Below are 21625 nucleotides of genomic sequence, written 5' to 3' on the forward strand. Positions count from 1 at the left end.
AGATGCCCAGTTGCCAGGATGGTGCCTGACACTATCCGCAGGTGCATGCTTGGGTCTTGACTGTTTTCACACACTAGCAACACATTCTGTAGAATTATGTCTGTTATATTTTATCTACACAACCAGAATGAATTTCAGGAACCAAAAAGTCATATTGAAAAATACAACTTTTCGAGCCGTCTGACCCAAAAATGGCAACTAGGCATTCCCTTTTGGCGACTGCAACCCTGGTTTAAGGAGCCATTTGGCACCCAGTTTATATACCTGAGTTTCTAACACTGGCAGACAGGAAAGGAAGAAGTCCCATCACTTCAGCTCACACAGCATTTGTTACTTGTCCCATTCACACTGCTCACATTTCTAGTAAAATATTGTACATGCATGCCTTGGTCAGTTTCTATCCAAATTATGGAAACATGTTTGGAAACAGCAGCTGGTGCAAAATGCTGCAGCCAAATTTATGTTGGTCTTAGACCAACTGTACTGTCTTCCCGTTAGTTTTCTGGGCTCAATTCAAGGTGCTTCTTTCCTACCCTTAAGGCCTCTAAGTGTGTGTCAAATAATTATTTGCAGTGTATACAACAAAAAACAAGAAACAGTAACAATGAGCTACTCTGCTGGGAAGGCCATAGATACGCATTACTCCAAAATGGGTGTGTGTTGTTTGTGTAAACCATAATGTGTACAAGTTGTATGAGTATGAGAAAACAAGATGATAATCTGTCATCCTTTCACATCTTGGGTTTCTTCCTTGGCAACAACACCGCAGATACCTCCATAGAACGTTTCATATTTCCTCCCTATAACTACTTTTTAGTGGAAGCGAGAGATGAGTAGTAACAACAGAAAGAACTACAGATGACAGCAAAGTCATGGCCTCTGGGAAAAGTGATTTGCTCGTAATATTCGGCTTGGTGCTCATTTGGCTGAGAATATTTTTGAACTTCATAAAAAGTAAAGGTACCCCTGCCCGTACGGGCCAGTCTTACCAGACTCTAGGGTTGTGCGCCCATCTCACTCAAGAGGCCGGGGGCCAGCGCTGTCCGGAGACACTTCCGGGTCACGTGGCCAGCGTGACAAAGCTGCATCTGGCGAGCCAGCGCAGCACACGGAAACACCGTTTACCTTCCCGCCAGTAAGCGGTCCCTATTTATCTACTTGCACCCGGAGGTGCTTTTGAACTGCTAGGTTGGCAGGCGCTGGGACCGAGCAGCGGGAGCGCACCCCGCCACGGGGATTCGAACCGCCGACCTTTCGATCGGCAAGCCCTAGGCGCTGAGGCTTTTACCCACAGCGCCACCCGCGTCCCTTGAACTTCATAGGACCAAACAAAATTTGCATTTTTGTTTTGCATCTACAACTGGTTGAGAACTCTTGCAAACACACAAACGAGAAGTACGGACTCTTCCTAATGGTGCATCAATATTGAAATGGCCACAAATGGTGTCAGTTGGGTTCAGTGGTGGTTTTTTCTGCCCTCTGCTTCAGCTGCTCATAGAAGACCATTCCAGAAGGGGAGGCGCCAGTGAGTGGCATGTTAAGTGTGGGATTGAAGTGCTCTTGTGAGAGAAGGTTGCCATATGCGAAATGGCCCTTAAGTGCTGTAACAAAAACTTTATTGCTTTTCTTCTATCCTCCCCATGGGAAAATGAATTAATATTAGGGGTATCCAGAATTTTCCAGAAAACCCGTACAGTCATACCTCGGGTTACAGACGCTTCAGGTTGCGTGTTTTTGGGGTTGCAGACCGCCAAAACCCGGAATGGGGTACTTCCAGGTTTCAGCGGTCGCACATGCGCAGAAGCACCAAATCGTGCTATGCGCAGATGCGCCGAATCGCAACCCGCCCATGCACAGACGCGCTGCTGTGGGTTGCAGACGCTGCGGGTTGCGAACGTGCATCCTGCACGGATCACGTTTGCAACCCGAGCGCCCACTGTATAAGTTGCTTTTTAAAAAAAGATTCAGGAAATAAGTGGCAAGATAAGGCTGTTTGATGCAGTTGCTTATGGCTTACCAAGCTACTTTTCCATACTCGTTATATGAAGGCATGGGACCCATTGGGGTTAATGTTGGTATTCCATGTGGGGTTAATCCTTCATGGCTGGCAAGGCTTCCAAGTCGAGTTAGCCAAATCCTCAGCTAGCACTTGTGTCCATTTTTTGAATGAGAACCACTAATGATGGGGAAATGCTAAAGATTCTTCCTCCCTTTCTTTTACAGAACTGTTCGTGTGTGGCTGAAGAGAGACAGTGGTCAGTATTGGCCTAGCATATACCATCCACTGCCTTGTAAGTATTTGCAAGACTTAGTCCATTTTAATTCTCAATTTTCAACACCACTCCCACCAGTAATTAGCTGTTGGGAACACAGTGTGGACCTTCCACAATTCTGATGGCACTTAAATACGTTGAACTTTTTAAAACAAAAGATTCTGGTGTATGACAAATTTAACCAATGTGACACCAGTGTTCTTGGATTCCACTTTTTATCCTTGCCCATTGACTCTGCTGGCTGAGGCTGATGGGGGCTATCTGGAGGGTATCCTATAGACTACCCTGGCCTATGATGTTCCTATAGCATTGAATATCCTTCCTGTTTGAGATTCCCAAAGACATGAAAAAGAAAACATTGATAGGAAGAAAGTAAACATAAATTTGTGTAGTACTTCAGGCGGTGTGTTAACTTAAAATCAAAAGCTCAGCTTAATTGTTACCAAGAGGCATTTTCTGTGTCACTATTAAATACAGCAGAACCAAAATTAGTTTAAAAACCATAATTGATTATCTCTCAGCTTCACCATTTTTCACCATTGATCAAAATCAGCTTCTTCCAGGCAACATAGGCTTTTAAAAAAGTCCTGTTCTCCAAAAGTGAGCTGAAGGATATTTTGAACTTTATATAATTAGGGTATATTTATCTAGCATTCGAAAGAAGCAGGCTATCAAATTGTAATGCAAGAGCCAGAACTGATACACAGGAGTATATTCATGTATCTACTGAAAGAAGAATAAAGATCTCAGAAGTAGAACCTTGTCAGAACATAATGTTGCTAGGATGCCGTTTGGAAACCAAAGCAGCACAGAACTAGGAAGTGTTTGGGGGATTTATAATCAAAGCTGTGTAGAAGAGCATGAAAATGTTGTGAATTCAGTTATATTTCTTATCCAGTGGGGAAGCAACCATGTGTACTAATGGGAGGAGCAGTAGACTAATTCACACCTGGTTGCCTCGTAGCTGATTTGAGGAGCTCAAATATAGCACAGCTTTGTCCTGGGCATTGAACAGCACATTCATCCCAAGCTTGCCATGTGCTTCCTGTTCCGAAACTTTAACCCCCAGTTCATGGTTCCTAGGGCTGAGAACATGGAGACACTGAGTATCATAGAACTGTAGAGTTGGAAGGGACCACAAGAGTCATATTGTTCAACCCCCTGCAATGCAGGAATCTTTAGCCCAATGGGGCTTGAACCACAACCCTGCGATTAAGAGTCCCATGCTCTGCCAACTGAGGTCTCCCAGCTTGCCCCCTCTGAAATCTTTGCTCCCCAAAAGTGCATTTAAAAGGTTCACCAGCAACAGGTGACATGCACTAGATTCCTATCTTTCCATCCCTGTCTCCCACACTGTAACAAAGCTGCCTTGATTGTCCTTTGACATTTGTGAGCAATAACACTAAAGGTCTTAAGTTCAACAATATGTTCATTTTCAGCTCCGTGTTCGTGCATGTGCATTAATCCAGAAACAAGGAGGCTGTCTGTCGGTCTAGATAACGGTACAATCTCAGTAAGTACACATGATAAGATTTCCAGTTAAGATGTGCCCCCATCCACTCCCAAAGCAGGCCTCTGTGTTCTGAGAATTTCTTTTTGATTAAATGGCAGATGAATGGAGCTGAAATCTACGGTACAGGAAATGGCAAGCTGCAAGCAAATTTGATTCCTGCATTCAGTAGCACTCTCATAACTAGGGGGCTTGGACCCCATGGACAGCATTTTTATCATCATGAGTCAAACATTTAAATATTTATTTTATTTATTAAATTTCTGTACTGTCCTGCATCTGAAGATCACAAGGCGGTTTACAGTATATCAAGGGTGGTGTTCTGAGAAAACTCCTGTTTTTTCCCTACTTTGTTTACTAGGTACATGGATCTGTACGGTGCCAAGAGTTCAGAGATAGGTTTGTGCAAAGAATTAGAAGCCTGCCCCGTGGACGGAAATTCCTAGCTGTAGCACGGTTCAATAATGCTAGTTTTCAAAGGCGCTGTTAAGACTTGGAGAAAGTGCAAGCTCTTCAGCTTCCATTCTTCCAGTTCATTTATTGTGAGCTGCGTCTTCTTGCCAGGGTTATGAATGCTTATCCATTGCCATCCTTCCTGTTGCGCAGATCTGAGGGCCAGTAATGTGGGTTTTCTGGAAATTACTCCTATGCAAATTAGGGCAATCTGCATAGGATAATTTACACCATAAAACTTCCTGGTGCCCTAGAGTCCGGGTGGGAAGCCTTTGGCAATCCAGATGCTGCCGAAATACTTCCCCCATGAACCCCAGCCAGCTTGGCTAAATAGAAACATCTGGTGGGCCAGAGGTTCCCCACCCCAGCCCTAGAGAGTGATCTAATTTAGTGAGTCTGTTTTACTAGCTTTTAATATGCAAAACTGAATGGTGAAATGGCTAAGCTTGCCTAATGCAGTATTTGCAGTTTGCATCCGTTCATTGTTACTAATGAACTTGTGAAACTGAAATCTTTCCACGGGGAAAAATTAAGCACTAGACACGTTTTTCTCTTCATCTTGAGGCTCGTAGTGCTAGCTGTCCTTTTGTTCATGGGCTACTTTCAGTTGGGAATCTCAAAATATATCCAGAAGGCGCAGTGTAGCTTCTTCACTTTTTCTTTCCGTTCCCCCTTCCCTAAGGCCCCTGTAACTGCCTCTGTCCTTTTGCTTGTGTGAGGCAGACTACACTGAGCTAGAGGAAAACAGAAATGACCTCCTGACCTATTTTGTCACAGTTCTCGCAAATAATTAGGCATTTAGCAGTACTTGCAAACACCAGGGTAGGGAATAGTGAAAAGAGATCTGGGCAACAAAGACCAGCTCCAAAAACATTGGATTGGTCTGAATTCAAATCAGCCATGTCTCTTGTATTAGAGGCTTTCACCCTGCCTTTAAAGTCACCAAATTTAAAACATGGCTTTCAGATGGAACAATTCCACAAATGCCACATTGATATTGAATGGGAGACAAGCATCTCAAAAAAAGGACATAAAATGTGGTATCACTTGAAAGCTGATATTAAAAAAGCTCTTTTTTTAAAGTCCAGGAAAATGACTGTTTTAACTTGTCTGTTGTGCATTCCACCCAGTTCAGAGACTCATCCCTTGGAATCATCTTCCTGATACTCTCTTCTTTTGGGGAGGGGTGTGGATTTACTATTAATCATCAAATTGCTTGAAGCATAACTCAGCACTAATAAAAAAACAAGATATTCCCTGCTGGCAGGCTTATAATCTAAAATGTTTAACAAATCAGGAGGGAAGGGGAAAACAAGGCAACTAGGCTATCCCATGTTTGCTATCCCTCGTTTTCTGCTGCAGGTAGATGATAGTTGATGACTTTCATACAGGAGTTAGATGGTCCACTTACCAAAATGGAAACCTTTATATAGGGAAGTACAGAGCAAACTTGCTTGGTCCCTGGAAAAATTTGCACAGTATTTGATCATTGAAGCAGCAACTTGCTGTTGGACTTACTCATTTGACTTTCTTGACCTGAGGTGATACTACAGCAGATATTAAACAGCAAACCCATAAGCACCTAGAAGAAAGGAAGTGTTTATTAGCAGGCAGCATGGTTTTACACCAGCACAGCTCTTTTGATCGCAATTGGCAAACAGAAGGAAAATATTATTGGATTTCAGAAAGGCTTTTGAGGGAATTCAAATATTTTGAATGACCTCATGGTATCTAGCTCATGGAAGATGAGCTAGAAGGAACCACTGTAAAATGGGTATTCAACACATGAAATGTAGCAATAAAATATCATGGTGGGGAGACTGTCCAGTGACAATACAAAAACATTATCGTATAACCATAATCAAATCCTGAAATAAATATCAGTGCATGAATTTATTGCAGAATGATGTAAAACTTTCCAGTTCACCAATATTACAAATGGCAAATTCTCATGTACCATTCACATTAATTATTGTAATGAGGTTGTTACATAATAAAGATGGTTTACAGTTTACAGATGGCAAAAGTCCATTTCAGCTTTAACGATCTTGTATCCGTCAAAATATCAATACAAGCAGCCCCAAAACAACTGCTTAGATAGACCAAACCTTTCTACCGAGTGCCACAAAGGGAGCTCCTGTCGCTTCAGCTAACAATCTTCAAATGAACAGTATCCAGGCGAGCAAGAATCTGGAGATGACATGGAGTTAGGAAAGTTCTTTTTGCAGTTTGCACTCCCAAAGACGTGGGTGGCGCTGTGGGTTAAACCACAGAGCCTAGGACTTGCCAATCAGAAGGTCGGCGGTTTGAATCCCCGCGGCAGGGTGAGCTCCCGTCATTCGGTCCCAGCTCCTGCCCACCTAGCAGTTCGAAAGCACCCCTAAGTGCAAGTAGATAAATAGGGACCACTTTATAGCGGGAAGGTAAACGGCGTTTCCATGTGCGGCGCTGGTGCTGGCTCGCCAGATGCAGCTTCGTCACGCTGGCCACGTGACCCAGAAGTGTCTTCGGACAGCGCCGGCTCCTGGCCTCTTGAGCGAGATGAGCGCGCAACCCTAGAGTTGGTCACGACCGGCCCTGACGGGCCGGGGTACCTTTACCTTACCTTTACTCCCAAAGAAGAGGAGATTGAGGGTAAGGTGCTGACACTTTGCAGATGTTCACATCTCTTTGTGAAAAAAGGGGGGGCAATTATTAGTTCACAGGAAAGACAGGAGTCCATGGTTTTCGACTACAGTACAGGTAATTTAGTTTAGGTTAAACAAACAGAGCTATGTGTGGCCTGCCCTGCACCACTTAAGCTATTTCCCTCCCTTGGGTGTGGTGGAGGACACTCTCCTGTCATCAGCATTGAAGCAAGATTCACCAGTCTAGCCAGCATCTGCATGAGGGCACCATCTTGCCTCAAGACAGCAAAATGGCTTGGCTTGTAAGAACTCTTTATCATTTAGTGGGGAAGCTCCTAAACTTTGGAACTCCCTGCCTGTTGAGATCTAGCAAGCACCTACACTGTATCCTTTTACACACCTGCTAAAAATATTCCTGTTTAAGACAAGCCTGCCCAGATGCTTAGAAACTTCAGGTAACCTTAAATCTGTTTTAGTATTTTGACTGTCGTGTGTTTTAAAGCATGGGTGTGACTTTTTCTTGATTTTACTGTTTTATCTTTTGTAAACCACATTGAGGGTTTTTTGTGTCCTGAAGGGGAAAAAAGTTAACTCCTTAGCTGATTAAGAGCATGTGTCTCAGAGATGGGGCTGAGTTGAATTCACTGGACTCTTTGGGGTACTTGGAGTTGTGCAGCATTCTGTTCACACAATTTCAGCCTCAATCGTTATTCTTGTAGCTTGCTCCCTATTTTATTAGGCTAAAAAAGGGGGGCACATCTTTCCCAGTAGTTATTTGTTCACACAACTTTTGGTGTGATCACAGGGCCGCTCACCATACAACAAACGCTGTTGTTCTTCCATTGCGGTTGTTTAATTTTGTGCAAGCCAATGACAGCATTTTAAAAGAGGTGTTGGGAAGAAATAAGAGCAGATAATATTGGTTTTTTCCCCCTTTCCCTTCCAGCTGTCTCCTCCAGCTCCATTCCTTTTCCAAATCCTTGTCTTCAGAAATCTTGGATTTCTTTATCTTCTTTATCAGTTTATCCCAACAGACGTGCACTCTTTAAAATGCACTTTTTTAAAAGCAAACAAAATACTGTATTTTTCTGTCTATATGACGCCCCCATGTATAAGACGCTCCCTATTTTTGGGGACTCAGATTTAAGAAAATGGAGGGAGATGGCCCCCCTGACTTTTGACATTATTTTTAAGGAAAAACCCCAGTCTTATACATGGAGAAATACGGTATATTCGAGTCGCTTTTTAATTTGGGCCAGGCTTCATCATATGTACTGGATAATAGATCATTTTCTGGAATTGGAACCTTTTATTCTCTTCTAATCCTGAACAATTTGTGCACTCCCAAGAGAGAGTGGCATTCTCCTGGGATTTTTAAAAGAATGTTTCCCACCTCCCCTTAAGTCAGTGTGTTGCTGAATCTTCACAGCATTACAAAGCTGTGTTGTCTTTGGCATGTAAGAGTCCAAAAATCAAGGTCATTAGAGTCTTGCCTTTCTTGAGGCCTGGCTGTTGTGCAACGAAGTCGCCTGAAGTGGAGGGAAGGAACCTCCATTTTCCTTCCTAAGCTGCAGAGAGGAAGTGGAATGGATAACAGAAATGAAACTTCCAGCAGGGAATTGACTGTAGGATATCATAAGATCAATAAGCATATTTGAGTGAGGTCAGAGTTGGATATTGATCTGTACTGGTAGCATAGTCAGTAAAGTCTGGGTTCTGTTTTATTGACAAGTTTCCAGTGATTGCTATGAGTAGCTTTTTTTCTTTTTTCACAAGCCTTATTGCCGTTAAACATTGGGATCATCTGGCTTACCATAATAAATATTTGCATATGAACAGAACATAAAGGGCAAAGCTGGATTTCTGCTTTTCCTTCCATTCGTGGGTTATGAATAGAAAGTATGTGATCAAGTTGCCGGAGAACTGGGTTCTTTAGTATTGTCAAATTGCAGCAGTAATGGCTGACTGAGCTCCAGAGGAAGATATGCCTGTGAGAAAGTTGAGCATTTAGCTTTGCTTGTTGTGTGAAGCAGCAAAAACCACAAGCAAAGCTCTGGGCAGGGGCGCAGTTCTACCCAGGCTGATCTCTCCTCAAGATGAGCGGGTCTAAATCTCCCTTAGATTCCACGTAATAATGGTTGCTGTTATTTTGTCTTAAAGCCATTGGGTTAAAAAAACAAAACAAATCTGGGTGAAATTTACAGATTTTCAGTTTCTCCTCATGACTTTGTGCTTCTTTTTGTTTAGTCGTTTAGTCATGTCCGACTCTTCGTGACCCCATGGACCAGAGCACGCCAGGCACTTCTGTCTTCCACTGCCTCCCGCAGTTCGGTTAAATTCATGCTGGTAGCTTTGAGAACACTGTCCAACCATCTCGTCCTGTCGCCCCCTTCTCCTTGTGCCCTCCATCTTTCCCAGCATCAGGGTCTTTTCCAGGGAGTCTTCTCTTCTCAGGACGTGGCCAAAGTATTGGGGCCTCAGCTTCAGGATCTGTCCTTCTAGTGAGCACTCAGGGCTGATTTCCTTCAGAATGGAGAGGTTGGATCTTCTTGCAGTCCATGGGACTCTCAAGAGTCTCCTCCAGCACCATAATTCAAAAGCATCAATTCTTCGGCGATCAGCCTTCTTTATGGTCCAGCTCTCACTTCCATACATAACTACTGGGAAAACCATAGCTTTAACTATATGGACCTTTGTTGGCATGGTGATGTCTCTGCTTTTTAAGATGCTGTCTAGGTTTGTCATTGCTTTTCTCCCAAGAAGCAGGCGTCTTTTAATTTCGTGGCTGCTGTCACCATCTGCAGTGATCATGGAGCCCAAGAAAGTAAAATCTCTCACTGCCTCCATTTCTTCCCCTTCGATTTGCCAGGAGGTGATGGGACCTGGCAAATAGAAGGGGAAGAAATGGAGGCAGTGCTACCTTCATGTAAATTTGTCATCTTTTTGAGATCTGTGCTAAGCCGGGTTTCTGAGATGCCCACATTTACCTTTCTTATTGAGTACTTTATAGAATAAAAAACTTGGGATAGGATTTTGGTGGTGGTAACGATGATTTTCCTGTCATAGCTGGCGTCCTCTCGTTTTGTCCTCGCTATTTAGTTCTTCGTTTGATTTCCTCCTCAAAGCTGCCTTGCACAATTTTCCCTTCTGCTTCTTAATCTAAATCACATGCCTGCCTAAAGTCCCAGATGCTTGGTCTGAACGAACAGTACTCAGGAGTCTCATTGTCAGTATTGTGAAACGGTAACATCAGTGCGGCATAGAAGTCTCGCTTCCTTGGGCTCAAAGGAGCCAGTACACTAACTGAACTTCCTGTTCAGTTAGAATGAGACACAAGTAATGAGCACTATTTTCTTGGCAATAGTTCTTTGCACATGTATATGTTTGTCTTGCCAGTTGGGGGGGCTGTTATTCAGACACAAGGTTCTGGATATCTGACTGACTTACTGTCGGGGGAAAAGAACCAGTGCCTGCCAGTGCAAATGATTTCCCTGTTCACTTGTATATTTAACTTTTGTGTAAGCGATCTTTTAAAAGACAATTTTACTTTTAAAAGACAACTGAAGGCAGCCCTGTTTAGTGAAGTTTTTAATGTTTGATGCTGTATTGTTTTTAATATTTGGTTGGAAGCCGCCCAGAGTGGCTGGGGAAACCCAGCCGGATGGGTGGGGTATAAATAATAAATTATTATTATTATTATTATTATTATTATTATTATTATTATTATTATTATTTTGCATGAGTTCTATGAAGGCAGCCTATAAATATTTCCTGTAATAAAATAAAATAAAATGATTCCATATACCTGACAAAAAGAGGGACAGGGAGAAGCAGAAACTGAATCTGAGGGTGACTCTCTTGATGTGTCCTCAGTGGAAATCTGAATTTCCTCCCGCTGCTAGTAAACATGCACACTGCTTCTAGCCCATTGCTGTAATGCATCTCTGCTGTTTTGGAGGTAAGGAGTAAGGAGTTTTGGAGTAAGAAGGGAGTGCTGCATGCCCACAACTGTATTGAGGAAAGCAAAGATATGCAAGCCACACTGTGGCCTTTCCACAGCTATCGCCGGAGTGTGAAGAGGCAGAGAAGACAGACCAGGGATATAGGTTCCATGCACCTCTAACTGTGATACCCATACACAGCTCTTCAGTATTGCTAACTGGGCAGATGGAGTTGATGAGCTTAACTTTCCACACATGTTGATCTAAAAAGATGCGACTCCAGTCCAGAGCAAAGTGATAAATTCTTGGATTTTAACAAGAAACATTACATTGCAAACTACTCTGTAGATATCTACTTCATACTTCACATTCTAAAGTGGCTACTTTGTTATTTTCCAGGAATTTATTTTATCAGAAGATTACAACAAGATGACTCCACTTAAAAGTTACCAGGGTAAGAGATGCAATCCTACTTGTAGAAGAAGAAAAAAGAGGTTTACTTTGATCTTAGCTTGCCTCATAGGCCTTCAAAACAAGAAACCACTTAGGCTTATGAATATTTAGATCAGCTCTTTTTAAATTTCTGGCAGGCCTGAGACTGTTTTCTGGGAAAGTTTAGAATGGTTTTGCAAACATGCCAAAACATCTCCAAAACGTTTAATCTGTTCTGTCCTCTTCACTGTTAGATTATGGATTATGAAGTAATAATTTGGCTGCTACAGTGGTGCCTCGCAAGACGAAATTAATTCGTTCTGCGAGTTTTTTCGTCTTGCGAATTTTTCGTCTTGCGAAGCACCGTTTCCCAAAAACCTCAAAAAAGGCTACCACACCGCGTGCTATGAGTTGTTCTTGCAAGACGTTTTCGTCTTGCGCAGCAAGCCCATAGGGAAATTCATCTTGCGAAGCAACTCAAAAAACGAAAAACTCTTTCGTCTTGCGAGTTTTTCGTCTTGCGAGGCATTCGTCTTGCGAGGTACCACTGTATTGTGTTTATTTTTTGAAATGAATTCATTTTTTAAAAAAGAGAACTTTTCAAGAGAATTTTTCAAGTATGCACTTTGAAAATATCAAGTGAGTTGTATACTTCCCAGACCTATTGCTTTTGTGTGAAAACACAGTATAGTAACAAATACGCCACATTCAGGTAGGTAGCCGTGTTGGTCTTGACACAGTCGAAATAAATGAAAAAAATAAAAATTTGTCCAGTATCACGTTAGAGACCAACTAAGTTTGTTCTGGGTATAAGCTTTTGTGTGCATGCACACTTCTTCAGATACCACATGGTTGCAGAAGATGAGATTCAGAGGCCAAATGAAGTGGCAGTTTGCTGTATATGGATCAGAACGATCACCCACACCTCAAAACACTGTCAGGAGAATCACAGGGACAGAGTGGAAGGCATTTAAAGAATGATATTACATTTCTATACATTTCATTTATTGTTCTGTTCCATGTTTTGTCGCTTACAAAGCGAAATCAGCTCGGCCTCTTCCCTATGTGTGGCATCTTTCAGGCCCCCAGATCCATAGCAAATCCTTTAGGAATTGCTGAACTCTTTTTTTTTTAAATAGAGCAGGAAATAGTTCTGGAAGCTTTGTGCACTTCAAAAAGGCAGCCTTGTGCATTGAACTCCACAAAGAACGTGTAACTTGAATGATAGTTAAATCCGTAGTTCTCAAAACTGTAAGGTGATCGTTGATACTTAAGGTCTCCTAGAGCTGTTCAGCTCTGGCCTCTTTAAAAAAAAGCACTGATTTCATCATAATTTTATACCTGTTTGGTCTGTACACTGTGTTTGCAGTTTGCATTTGGTTTTTCAAGGCCTGCAGGGGTGTTTAATAAACCTCTTGTTACAACTGTGGGAAGCCAGTTTTCTCATCAAAGCCAATTTCTCACCATATCCTTCAGTTCTCTCCAGCCTTCTCTTTATCCTCCCAGGGTACTTAAGCCGTGCTCTGGCTTCTGCAAGCAGCAGCTGCCACAGTTCTCCCGCTTGTGCGCTCTTTTGCTCAGCGGCGCACACATTTCTAACATTTTAGTCAAAGTGCCAGCATTTGGGAATCCAAAAGCATGGTGTTTCGAAACAGTGGTTTCTTTAACAAAAGCCGTCTTGAATAGCATTGATGTTCTATGACATGGAGCTGATGAGAGGAAGAAGGCTAATCAGCACTCTAATTCATTTTTTAGTTGTTATTACCATATTGTGTACATTGCCCTAAGGCATATATGTAGAAGGTGGTTAATAAATAACAGCAATAATAAATAACATAATTGGATTGAACAGATGATTGTTTGTTTGAATAAATCCCCCCCTCACTTTTAATGGGGAGAATGCAAATAAAATGGCTAACTGTGCTGTGGTGGACCCAGGGAAAAAAACACCACAAAATTGATGTTGTAACAGTTCTGGAATCTTAAATGTGGTATGAATTAATTGCATGTGGTAGTGGTTTCAGAGGCTTCTGTTCCCTTTGTTCTCTCCTATTGGTGTTGAACAGGGGTGGGGAACCTGCGGCCTTCCAGATGTTGCTGGGCTGCGGTCCCATCATCCAACATCTGGATAACCTCAGGTCTCTCTCCCCTGGTGAAAGAACTACGGTCACTAAAAGCAGGAATAGCTCACACTGGCATTTTGCTGCCTCGTCTTTTCGTCAGTTGTGTTTTTCTGACATCCAAAACACCGCATTTAATTGCAGCACATTTTTAGGGCCGTGTACTCTGTTCAGCCAGCTCTTATTTCTCCCCCCACCCCAAACATGCAGAACCTCACCAGCACTTTGATTCTCTCTAGCTGAATCAGGCTTACATCAGGCCTGATCCTCCCACCCCATTTTAATGGCATTAAAGAATACATGAAAATAGCAGAGATTAGGGTAGCATGGAAGAAATGTGAATAGCACGGGTGGCGCTGTGGTCTAAACCACAGAGCCTAGGACTTGCCGATCGGAAGGTCGGCGTTTCGAATCCCCGCGATGGGGTGAGCTCCTGTTGCTCGGTCCCAGCTCCTGCCAACCTAGCGGTTCAAAAGCACGTCAAAGTGCAAGTAGATAAATAGGTACCACTCCGGCTGGAAGGTAAACAGCGTTTCCGTGTGCTGCTCTGGTTCGCCAGTCATGCTGACCACATGCTGTACGCTGGCTCCCTTGGCCAATAAAGCGAGATGAGCGCTGCAACCCCGGAGTCGTCCACAACTGGACCTAACTGTCAGGGGTCCCTTTACCTTTACCTTTAAGAGTGGAGTGGAAGATGGGAGGTGGAGATGGAGAAAAGAGATAGAGAAACTCCCACACAAGATGTTAATGCCTCTCTTCCTCTTTCCTTTTGCAGCTCACCAGAGCAGAGTTTTGATGGTTCTGTTTGTTCTGGAGATGGAATGGATCCTGAGCATAGGACAGGATAAGCATTTCACATGGCATTGCTCAGAAAGTGGGCAGCGACTTGGCAGTTACCGCATTAGTGCAGGTGCCTGTGGACTCCAGTATCCTTTACAGTAATTGTGGCATCTCTCATTCACCTTTTTTTTTTTTTTTGCTGTGTGTGTTTGTGTGTTGCTTTAATTCTTAAGGATTTAAAAGAGCTTTCAGAGTTTACGTTTTCATAACCTTGTTGTGCTCCAAAGATGGTGAGCATAGAATTTGTAAAAGTGACTTTGTAAACTGAGCCTTGCAGCAGGTCACAACATATAAGCAGTATAAACAGCAAATAATTTAACCTTGTGCCACTAGGGGAATCCAAAACGTTTCTTAAATAACCTTTTTTCTCAAAAAGCAATCCTTTAACCACTTTCCAAGTTATTAATTTCAAGTCAGCTTTAACATCTCAGGAAAACGAAAACTGTAGCATGAATTAGGGATGCAAATCTGGGCGGCAAGTTTTCACGTTTGTGGTTGGTTGTGGTTAATTAACATTCTGAGGTTTAAGCGCTGACTTATACTAGCATTTGTGGTTTGTGTGTTGCTTGCTGCTGGGATTAACTAGTGGAAATGTGTACATGTGTGCATTTGAATGAATGAATGCCTCCGATAGTGTGTTCTGCAAAGACAAAGGCAGAAATTTGTTGTTGCCACATAGAAAATGAAAACTGAAAACATGAATAGATCCATACTATAGTAGTCCTTTCCCCTCGTGCATGAGACTTAAAGCTTCCATTGCCCAAGTATTTTCTGGCAAGCACAGACACATAATGAAAAGCATCCCTTTCCAGGGACCATGATCTTGTTGAGGTTGAGCGATGGAAGCCAGACTGTGAGTTGTGAGCATGTGCTGTGTGCTGCTGTGCTCAAGTGCTTGCCAGATGAGTTGTACAGATGTTGCCTCTTGCCCAGCATCCCTGAGGTGCAACTGTAGTCCTTTGGGGATTGCTGTGCAAAGTCATTCAAAAAGGTAGCAACACGCACACTTTTAAAAAGTTGGAACTTTGTTAGATTCCTGAGTGCTTCCTCGCCAGATTTGATATGGAGACCCGGCATGTTTTTATCGGCGATCATTCGGGGCAAGTGACCATCCTGAAACTGGAGCAAGAAAACAGCAACCTGATCACAACTTTTAGGGGACATACAGGTATGACTTGGTGCATGTTTAGTCTCTTTGGATTGCTATATATATATGAATACTAATGGGAAATGCCATGCAAGTGGCGAGGAAACTGCCTCTTAGCTATAGGCAGCGGCGTAGCTAGCTGCTCAGGCACCTGAGGAGGCATGTGTGCCCTGCGCCAGGGCAAGCCACCCATGGAGTCTGCTGCTGCCTCCCCCTCAGCTGTGCAAGACCCATGTTGCCGTTTCGGGCAGCTCGGAGCCTGCAAGTGGCCGAGCCACTGTGTCACTCCCAGGAGTGCCACCCCCGTGGTAAGTGCCACTCCCGCACTATGCTTCGGGCTGTGGGAGTTGCTTCAATCTTTGCAATACGTTTTTTCTAGCTGTTGCGGTTGCTTGAAATTTATTGAAGGTTTACAGGGCCATGCAGCTTGAGCAGCATTTTGTAAATGTCTTCTTCTTTGGCGATCACTCATAGCCAAGTAAGATTGTCTTCCATAAACACGGTTTTAACAATGTCCGTCAGTGACTGTGGAGGCCAGTTCTGGACCCACACGTCCTTCCACAGTGGGGACATTGGTTTCTGGGCGGGAGATGATCATGGTGTGGATTTGCCAAGCATGCCTTCCTCTTAGCGCGTTTCTCTCTTGCGTCCTGAGTTTGAGTGTCTTCAAAGCCCACGACACCTTTGGTCAAGGCTGTTCTCCAGCTGGAGCGCTCACAGGCCAGTGTTTCCCAGTTGTCAGTGTTTATACTACATTTTTTTGGATTTGCCTTGAGACAGTCTTTAAACCTCTTTTGTTCACCACCAGCATTACACTTTCCGTTTTTAAGTTCAGAAAAGGAATAGAGAGCTCCAACGGATAGAGAGCTCCAGAATAACATCAGTGAAAGAAGTTTCAAAGTTCGCAAAGTACAAGTGGTGGTTCACAAAGCTGTACTGTCACTGAGGGATTGCACAGCAGCTTTCGCATGCAAAAGACGTCCATTGGTTTGACAGCTGTGCTACATAAAGAGCAGGTCTGTTCAAAGGGAGGCTGCACACAAGCAGGCTGCCCCAGTTTGATGACAGTACAGATAGAGTAGTACATTCTTCTAACTGATGCTGCAAGCTCAGGTTTGTCATAATTGGGTGAGAAAAGTGAAATTCAGGGGGAGGAGGAATTCCTTATCAGTACCCCAGGTTAGTGTAAGCCTGCGCATGTCTATCATCTGTAGTTCCCAGGCTCTTAAAAGATTTAAATCAAATGCAGTCAAATCCTTAACTACTTGATGATGATCTGGCAGTTTACATAAGCTCCTGTATTTCAATAGTAAAAATCCTCCCTCCCCCCCCTCCCCTCTTCCCTGTCCTAATATTTCCAGGTGGAATCACTGCCCTCTGTTGGGATCCTGTGCAACGTGTCTTGTTCTCCGGCAGTTCTGATCATTCCATTATTATGTGGGACATTGGAGGAAGAAAAGGAACAGCCATCGAACTGCAAGGACACAAGTACAATGCGCTGATCAAATGCTTTGCCCTTCCAGATATATCTCGCCCACAGAACGTGCCTGCTTTTATTCAGGCAGATATCGCTCACTGAGAATTGTGGATATAATGAAGTTTTCGGAATGAAATTCAGGAACCTTCAAATCAGCCCACATGCTCTAAAAAACTGGTTTCTAGCAAGTAAAGCATAAAGCAGGGGTGGCTAATCTGTGACACTCCAGAAGGTGTTGGACCACAAGGCCTATTGTCCCTTAGTGCTGAGCATGCTCACTGGTGCTGATGAGAGTTGGAGCTACAGGTTTCCCATCAGCCAGTTAAAAACACTCCTAGCAACTACTACTGCTACTTTTTGCATCCTCTTGGCCTTTCTCACACTGTGGCTGATTTTGTTCTGATTGACAGGCCACCTGGCTATCCCAAAAACAAACTTCACACACACAGACACACGTTGAGTAGGGTTGGATGAATCTGTCAGTTTTGGCATCTCAGTTTCTCATTTCTTGTGGAGTTCGCACCATCTACACATCATTCTGCAATTTTTAAAAAGCTTGCAGGAAAACGTAACATGTATTTTTGTATGACATTTTGTCTAACATACACAATTTTGCAAGCACTTTCCCTATATAATGACCCATTTTGTACTTTTTTCGGGTGGAGAAACTGCATTGCAAAAATTTGTAGTGAGAATTTTGAATTACAATGTGAACCCATCTAATTTATTATTATTATAATTCACGCTTCCAGAACTGACATGTGAACCCAAGTGCAGATAACCTTCAGAATTCTCACTCCTCCAAATTTTAAACCAACCTGAGGTGCAATGGGTTGCAGTGCGTTCCATTTAATTCTGAATAGAGGGCAGGGTTTAGATCAGTCCTGAAACTTGCTAGATGATTTAGTTAGCAGCTCGGCCTGATTTCTGCAGTTTTATCTTCACAACAATCCTTTGAGAACCCCACATGACAGTCCTTATAGATACCATTCTGAGCTTCCTCACAGGATGTGATGTGGGTATCAAAATATGTATTTGATGCTATGAAGACTAGGTCAGGCGTCTCACTGAAGGAATTTATTTTTTAACTAAGGGGAGTAGGATTAGATGCAGGCTTGGAATTTCTTCTGCACAACTGGGCTTTCTGCTCTGCAGAATCTGACCCATTCCAAGCATATGAATGTATTTCTTTGACACAGAGGGAAATTGGCACATTCAAATTGCTGTTTCCTACTCATCAATTGTCTTCTAACTTTTATTTTTTTTATATTTACTGCAGTGATAAAGTTCAGTCACTCTTCTATGCCCATCACACACGGCAGCTTATCTCTTGTGGAGCAGATGGAGGAATTGTCGTCTGGAATATGGATGTTGAGAGGCAGGAGGTACATACTCAGTTCTTCTCCTTTATCTGGTCAGGGAAATGACAGCTTTTTCAGTATTGAATATTTTTAAGAGTACACTGAAGGCCAGTTTTCCCTAACGTCTCTCTTTGAACTTGATCACAACTTGGGTTCATATAGCACTTTTTCCTATTAGGTACATCTGTTTATCCACTAATACTTTTAGCATTAAATGGGCATTACTTAAGGGTTGTAGGTGTGACACATTGTGCAGGGAGGGAGGGATGTTTTTGCAGACATCTTCTGAATATGGAGGGTTCATTTTAGTGATTATGGCTAATAGCTGCTGATACACCCATCCTCCCTGAATTTATCTAATCCCCTTATAAAGTCATCCAAGCCGGTGGTCCACATCACATCTTGGGGCATCAAATTTCAAAAGTTAATTATCAACTCATTGAAGAAGTGCTTACCTGTTTTGCATCTACTGCCAATCACAGAATTTTTAGACCATGGGGTCATCTAGTTCAGCCCCCTGCAATGCAGGAATTTCACCCAACAAGGGACTTGAACTCGCAACCATGAGTTTAAGAGTCTCATGCTCTACCGACAGCTCGTTGGGCAATCCCAAATTTTAGTAGTATGAGAGGAAGAAAATTGTATCTCAGGATCATGCCTAACTTTTATAAATCCCTCTGTTGCTGCACTCAAGTGGTTTTGAACAAAAGGCTTTGTGGGTCAGTTAGTGTCTTAAACATAGGCAGTTCTAGGAATTTGTACATATTTCTTCCTAGGAATGAGTTTCTTTGTAGAATGCCTTGCCTATTACAGACATTAAAACATCGAAACATTAAATCCAGTTACTCTTAAGAATTTCTCTGTTGTTATTATAGCATCGCCTGATACAGATTTGTGGCAGACCTTTCTGCTCAGCTATGTTTTGAACCTAGGCTGGGGCAAGTTGTAAGCAATATTTAACCGGGTTAAACAAGCTTGCTTTGAACAAAGACTAGAGCCGGTAATTGGAAAATGGCTCTTTCACCTAAAAAATGTCAGCCATGTATTTATTTCCAAAATTTGTATCCTGCACTTTAGACCGATCCATGGTGGCAAACACTAAGAACAAGAGGCAATAAAACTAAAAAGAACCTCCTATATTCAAAAAAACAGATCACAGATGAATCAAAATCGCCAAATAGTCTTAACCTGGTGCTGGCTTGATCTGCAGATCCATTTCTGGGAATATTAAGTCCCCACTGGTTTTCTAACAATAGGTCACGTTCCTTGTTTTGAAAAAGCAGGTGGAAAAGGCTCTTAACTATCAGCTACAGGCTAGTTTCCAACCTGTGGAAAGTTCTGCTGCTGTAGTTAGAAAAACAAAGGTTTTGTTTTGCCTCACACAAACGGCAAGTTTCTGTTTTGCCCTGAATGACTTCACTGCTGAGTTGTACATGTCATTCCAGTCTTGCACCACTAAGGATGGCAGAACTAGTACCTGTTGGACAGGACAATGCTTTGCAGGGCATTGCAGTTACGGTCTATAATCCTAGACATACACAGTCACTGGACTGGAATGACTGCTTCTGTTAAATTTCAATTCAATCTGTATAGAACCTGGCTCTTGGATTTTTTAAAAAAATCTCTGGGCCTATTTTTCAAAGCCATGTCTCACGATTATGAAGATACACTTGGTAATGAACAGGTGGCGCTTGAGTCCAGTGTCCAGGTGTAGATTTTCTGTCTCGTGTGTCCCTATATCTCAGGGGTGGGGAAAACCTTCATCTTGAAGGCTGCGTTCCCTTATGAGCAACCTCTGGAGGGCCAGAAGTAAAAATGGGCGTGACTAGAAGTAAACCTGCCAACCTAGCAGTTCGAAAGCACCCCCGGGTGCAAGTAGATAAATAGGGACCGCTTACTAGCGGGAAGGTAAACGGCGTTCCGTGTGCTGCGCTGGCTCGCCAGATGCAGCTTGTCATGCTGGCCACGTGACCCGGAAGTGTCTGCGGACAGCGCTGGCTCCCGGCCTCTAGAGTGAGAAGAGCGCACAACCCTAGAGTCTGTCAAGACTGGCCCGTACGGGCAGGGGTCCCTTTACCTTTACCTAGAAGTAAAAGTGGACGGAGCAACAGACCTGTTCAGTGTGCTACCTTCCAACCCCACGTCAGAGGTTTCTGTCTCCCTATGTACGTACCTGTGTATACAGTCTCTGTCTCTATCCAACTTCCACCCAGGTGAGCAGGAGACATTACCGCAGTTAAAGTACACAGTCCATCCTGGCGCTTATGGAGGGCACAGAGCAGATATGCTGAAGGATACAGTCAGGAGAGAGGGGATGTGGCCTAAGCAGTATTCCTCAGATATAAGGTCAGATAGTGAGTGGCCAGGAGTACCACGTTCAGCCCCCAGGCCTGAAATTCCCCACCCCTGACGGTGGGATTCTTTTAGCCTTCTACTTTATAACACTGATAGTCAGCTTGAAATGGGCTTACAGATGGGTCAGGCTGTCAGCAAGCAAAGATTCCGATGTAAAATACCAGCTATTCTGCACAGATGTGTTGACCCAGGGCATGGGGAGCTGGTCCAGTTTGTATCCAAATATAAGGTATTTTCCTTTTAGGCAGTAGACGGAGGAAAGCAGTATCTCTGTATACTCTCTCGTTTCATGCTCAGACTGACCAAATGGAGTACAGTGGTACCCCGCTAGACGAATGCCCCGCTAAACGAAAAACGCGCAAGACGAAAGGGCTTTCCGACATTTTTTCTGCTTCGCAAGACGTTTTTTTCTATGGGGCTTACTTGCAAAACGAATTTTTTTCCGTGGTCTCCCTTTTTTTTTTTTGCCTTTTCTGAAAGGCGCTAAGCTCCTAATTGCCGCTTATCCGCTTATCCGCTAAGCGCTAAAAGCCGCTAAGCCGCTTATCAGCTGTTTTACCGCTTATCAGCTGATCGGCTGATAGCGGAGCTCCGCAAGACGAAAATCCCTGCAAGACGAAGGCTCCCGCAGAATGGATTATTTCCGTCTTGTGGGGCACCACTGTAGTAGTATTGTGGCCAGTGGCCTCATCCCTGACCCCAAGCAGGTCACGCAAAAGGGCAGAATGGGTCCTATAGGCATAACATCTATATGCATGACCGGGAACTTTGACATGTGCTGGTTTCCCAATGTGCACAAGTGAGACCCTGTACACATGTACCCGGCCCATTCTTATTGCCAGCTGAACATGCAGGGACTGGGTCAGCTAATGAGGTGGCCCTCCCTCTCTGCATCCAGTGTGAAAATGAAATGAAGGCACGAATGGGCCTTAGGATTTCAAAGGGTTTCTTTTTGTTGGCACTCTGTCTGTGGCGAGATTTGATGCTCTTAACCAGATTTGAGTTTATTAAAAGTGCCCTTTTGTGAAGCTGAGAGTGTCTCATTCTGATGGGAACCCGCTTTTCAGGATCAGGGACTCTGTTTGAGAG

General features: G+C 43.4%; 1 protein-coding gene across 1 annotated transcript in view; it reads left to right on the top strand.

The window, feature by feature from the left end:
- Positions 1-21625, top strand: part of WDFY2 (WD repeat and FYVE domain containing 2) — a 48097-nt gene that overhangs the window by 22181 nt on the left and 4291 nt on the right. The window contains exons 2-8 of the mRNA XM_053380480.1: positions 2224-2291; positions 3713-3786; positions 11204-11258; positions 14132-14282; positions 15252-15364; positions 16705-16831; positions 18100-18205. Coding sequence (XP_053236455.1) covers positions 2224-2291; positions 3713-3786; positions 11204-11258; positions 14132-14282; positions 15252-15364; positions 16705-16831; positions 18100-18205 — 694 coding nt within the window. The remainder of the gene's footprint in view (positions 1-2223; positions 2292-3712; positions 3787-11203; positions 11259-14131; positions 14283-15251; positions 15365-16704; positions 16832-18099; positions 18206-21625) is intronic.

The sequence above is a fragment of the Podarcis raffonei genome, chromosome 3 (assembly GCF_027172205.1).
Source record: "Podarcis raffonei isolate rPodRaf1 chromosome 3, rPodRaf1.pri, whole genome shotgun sequence".
Lineage (NCBI taxonomy): Eukaryota > Metazoa > Chordata > Lepidosauria > Squamata > Lacertidae > Podarcis > Podarcis raffonei.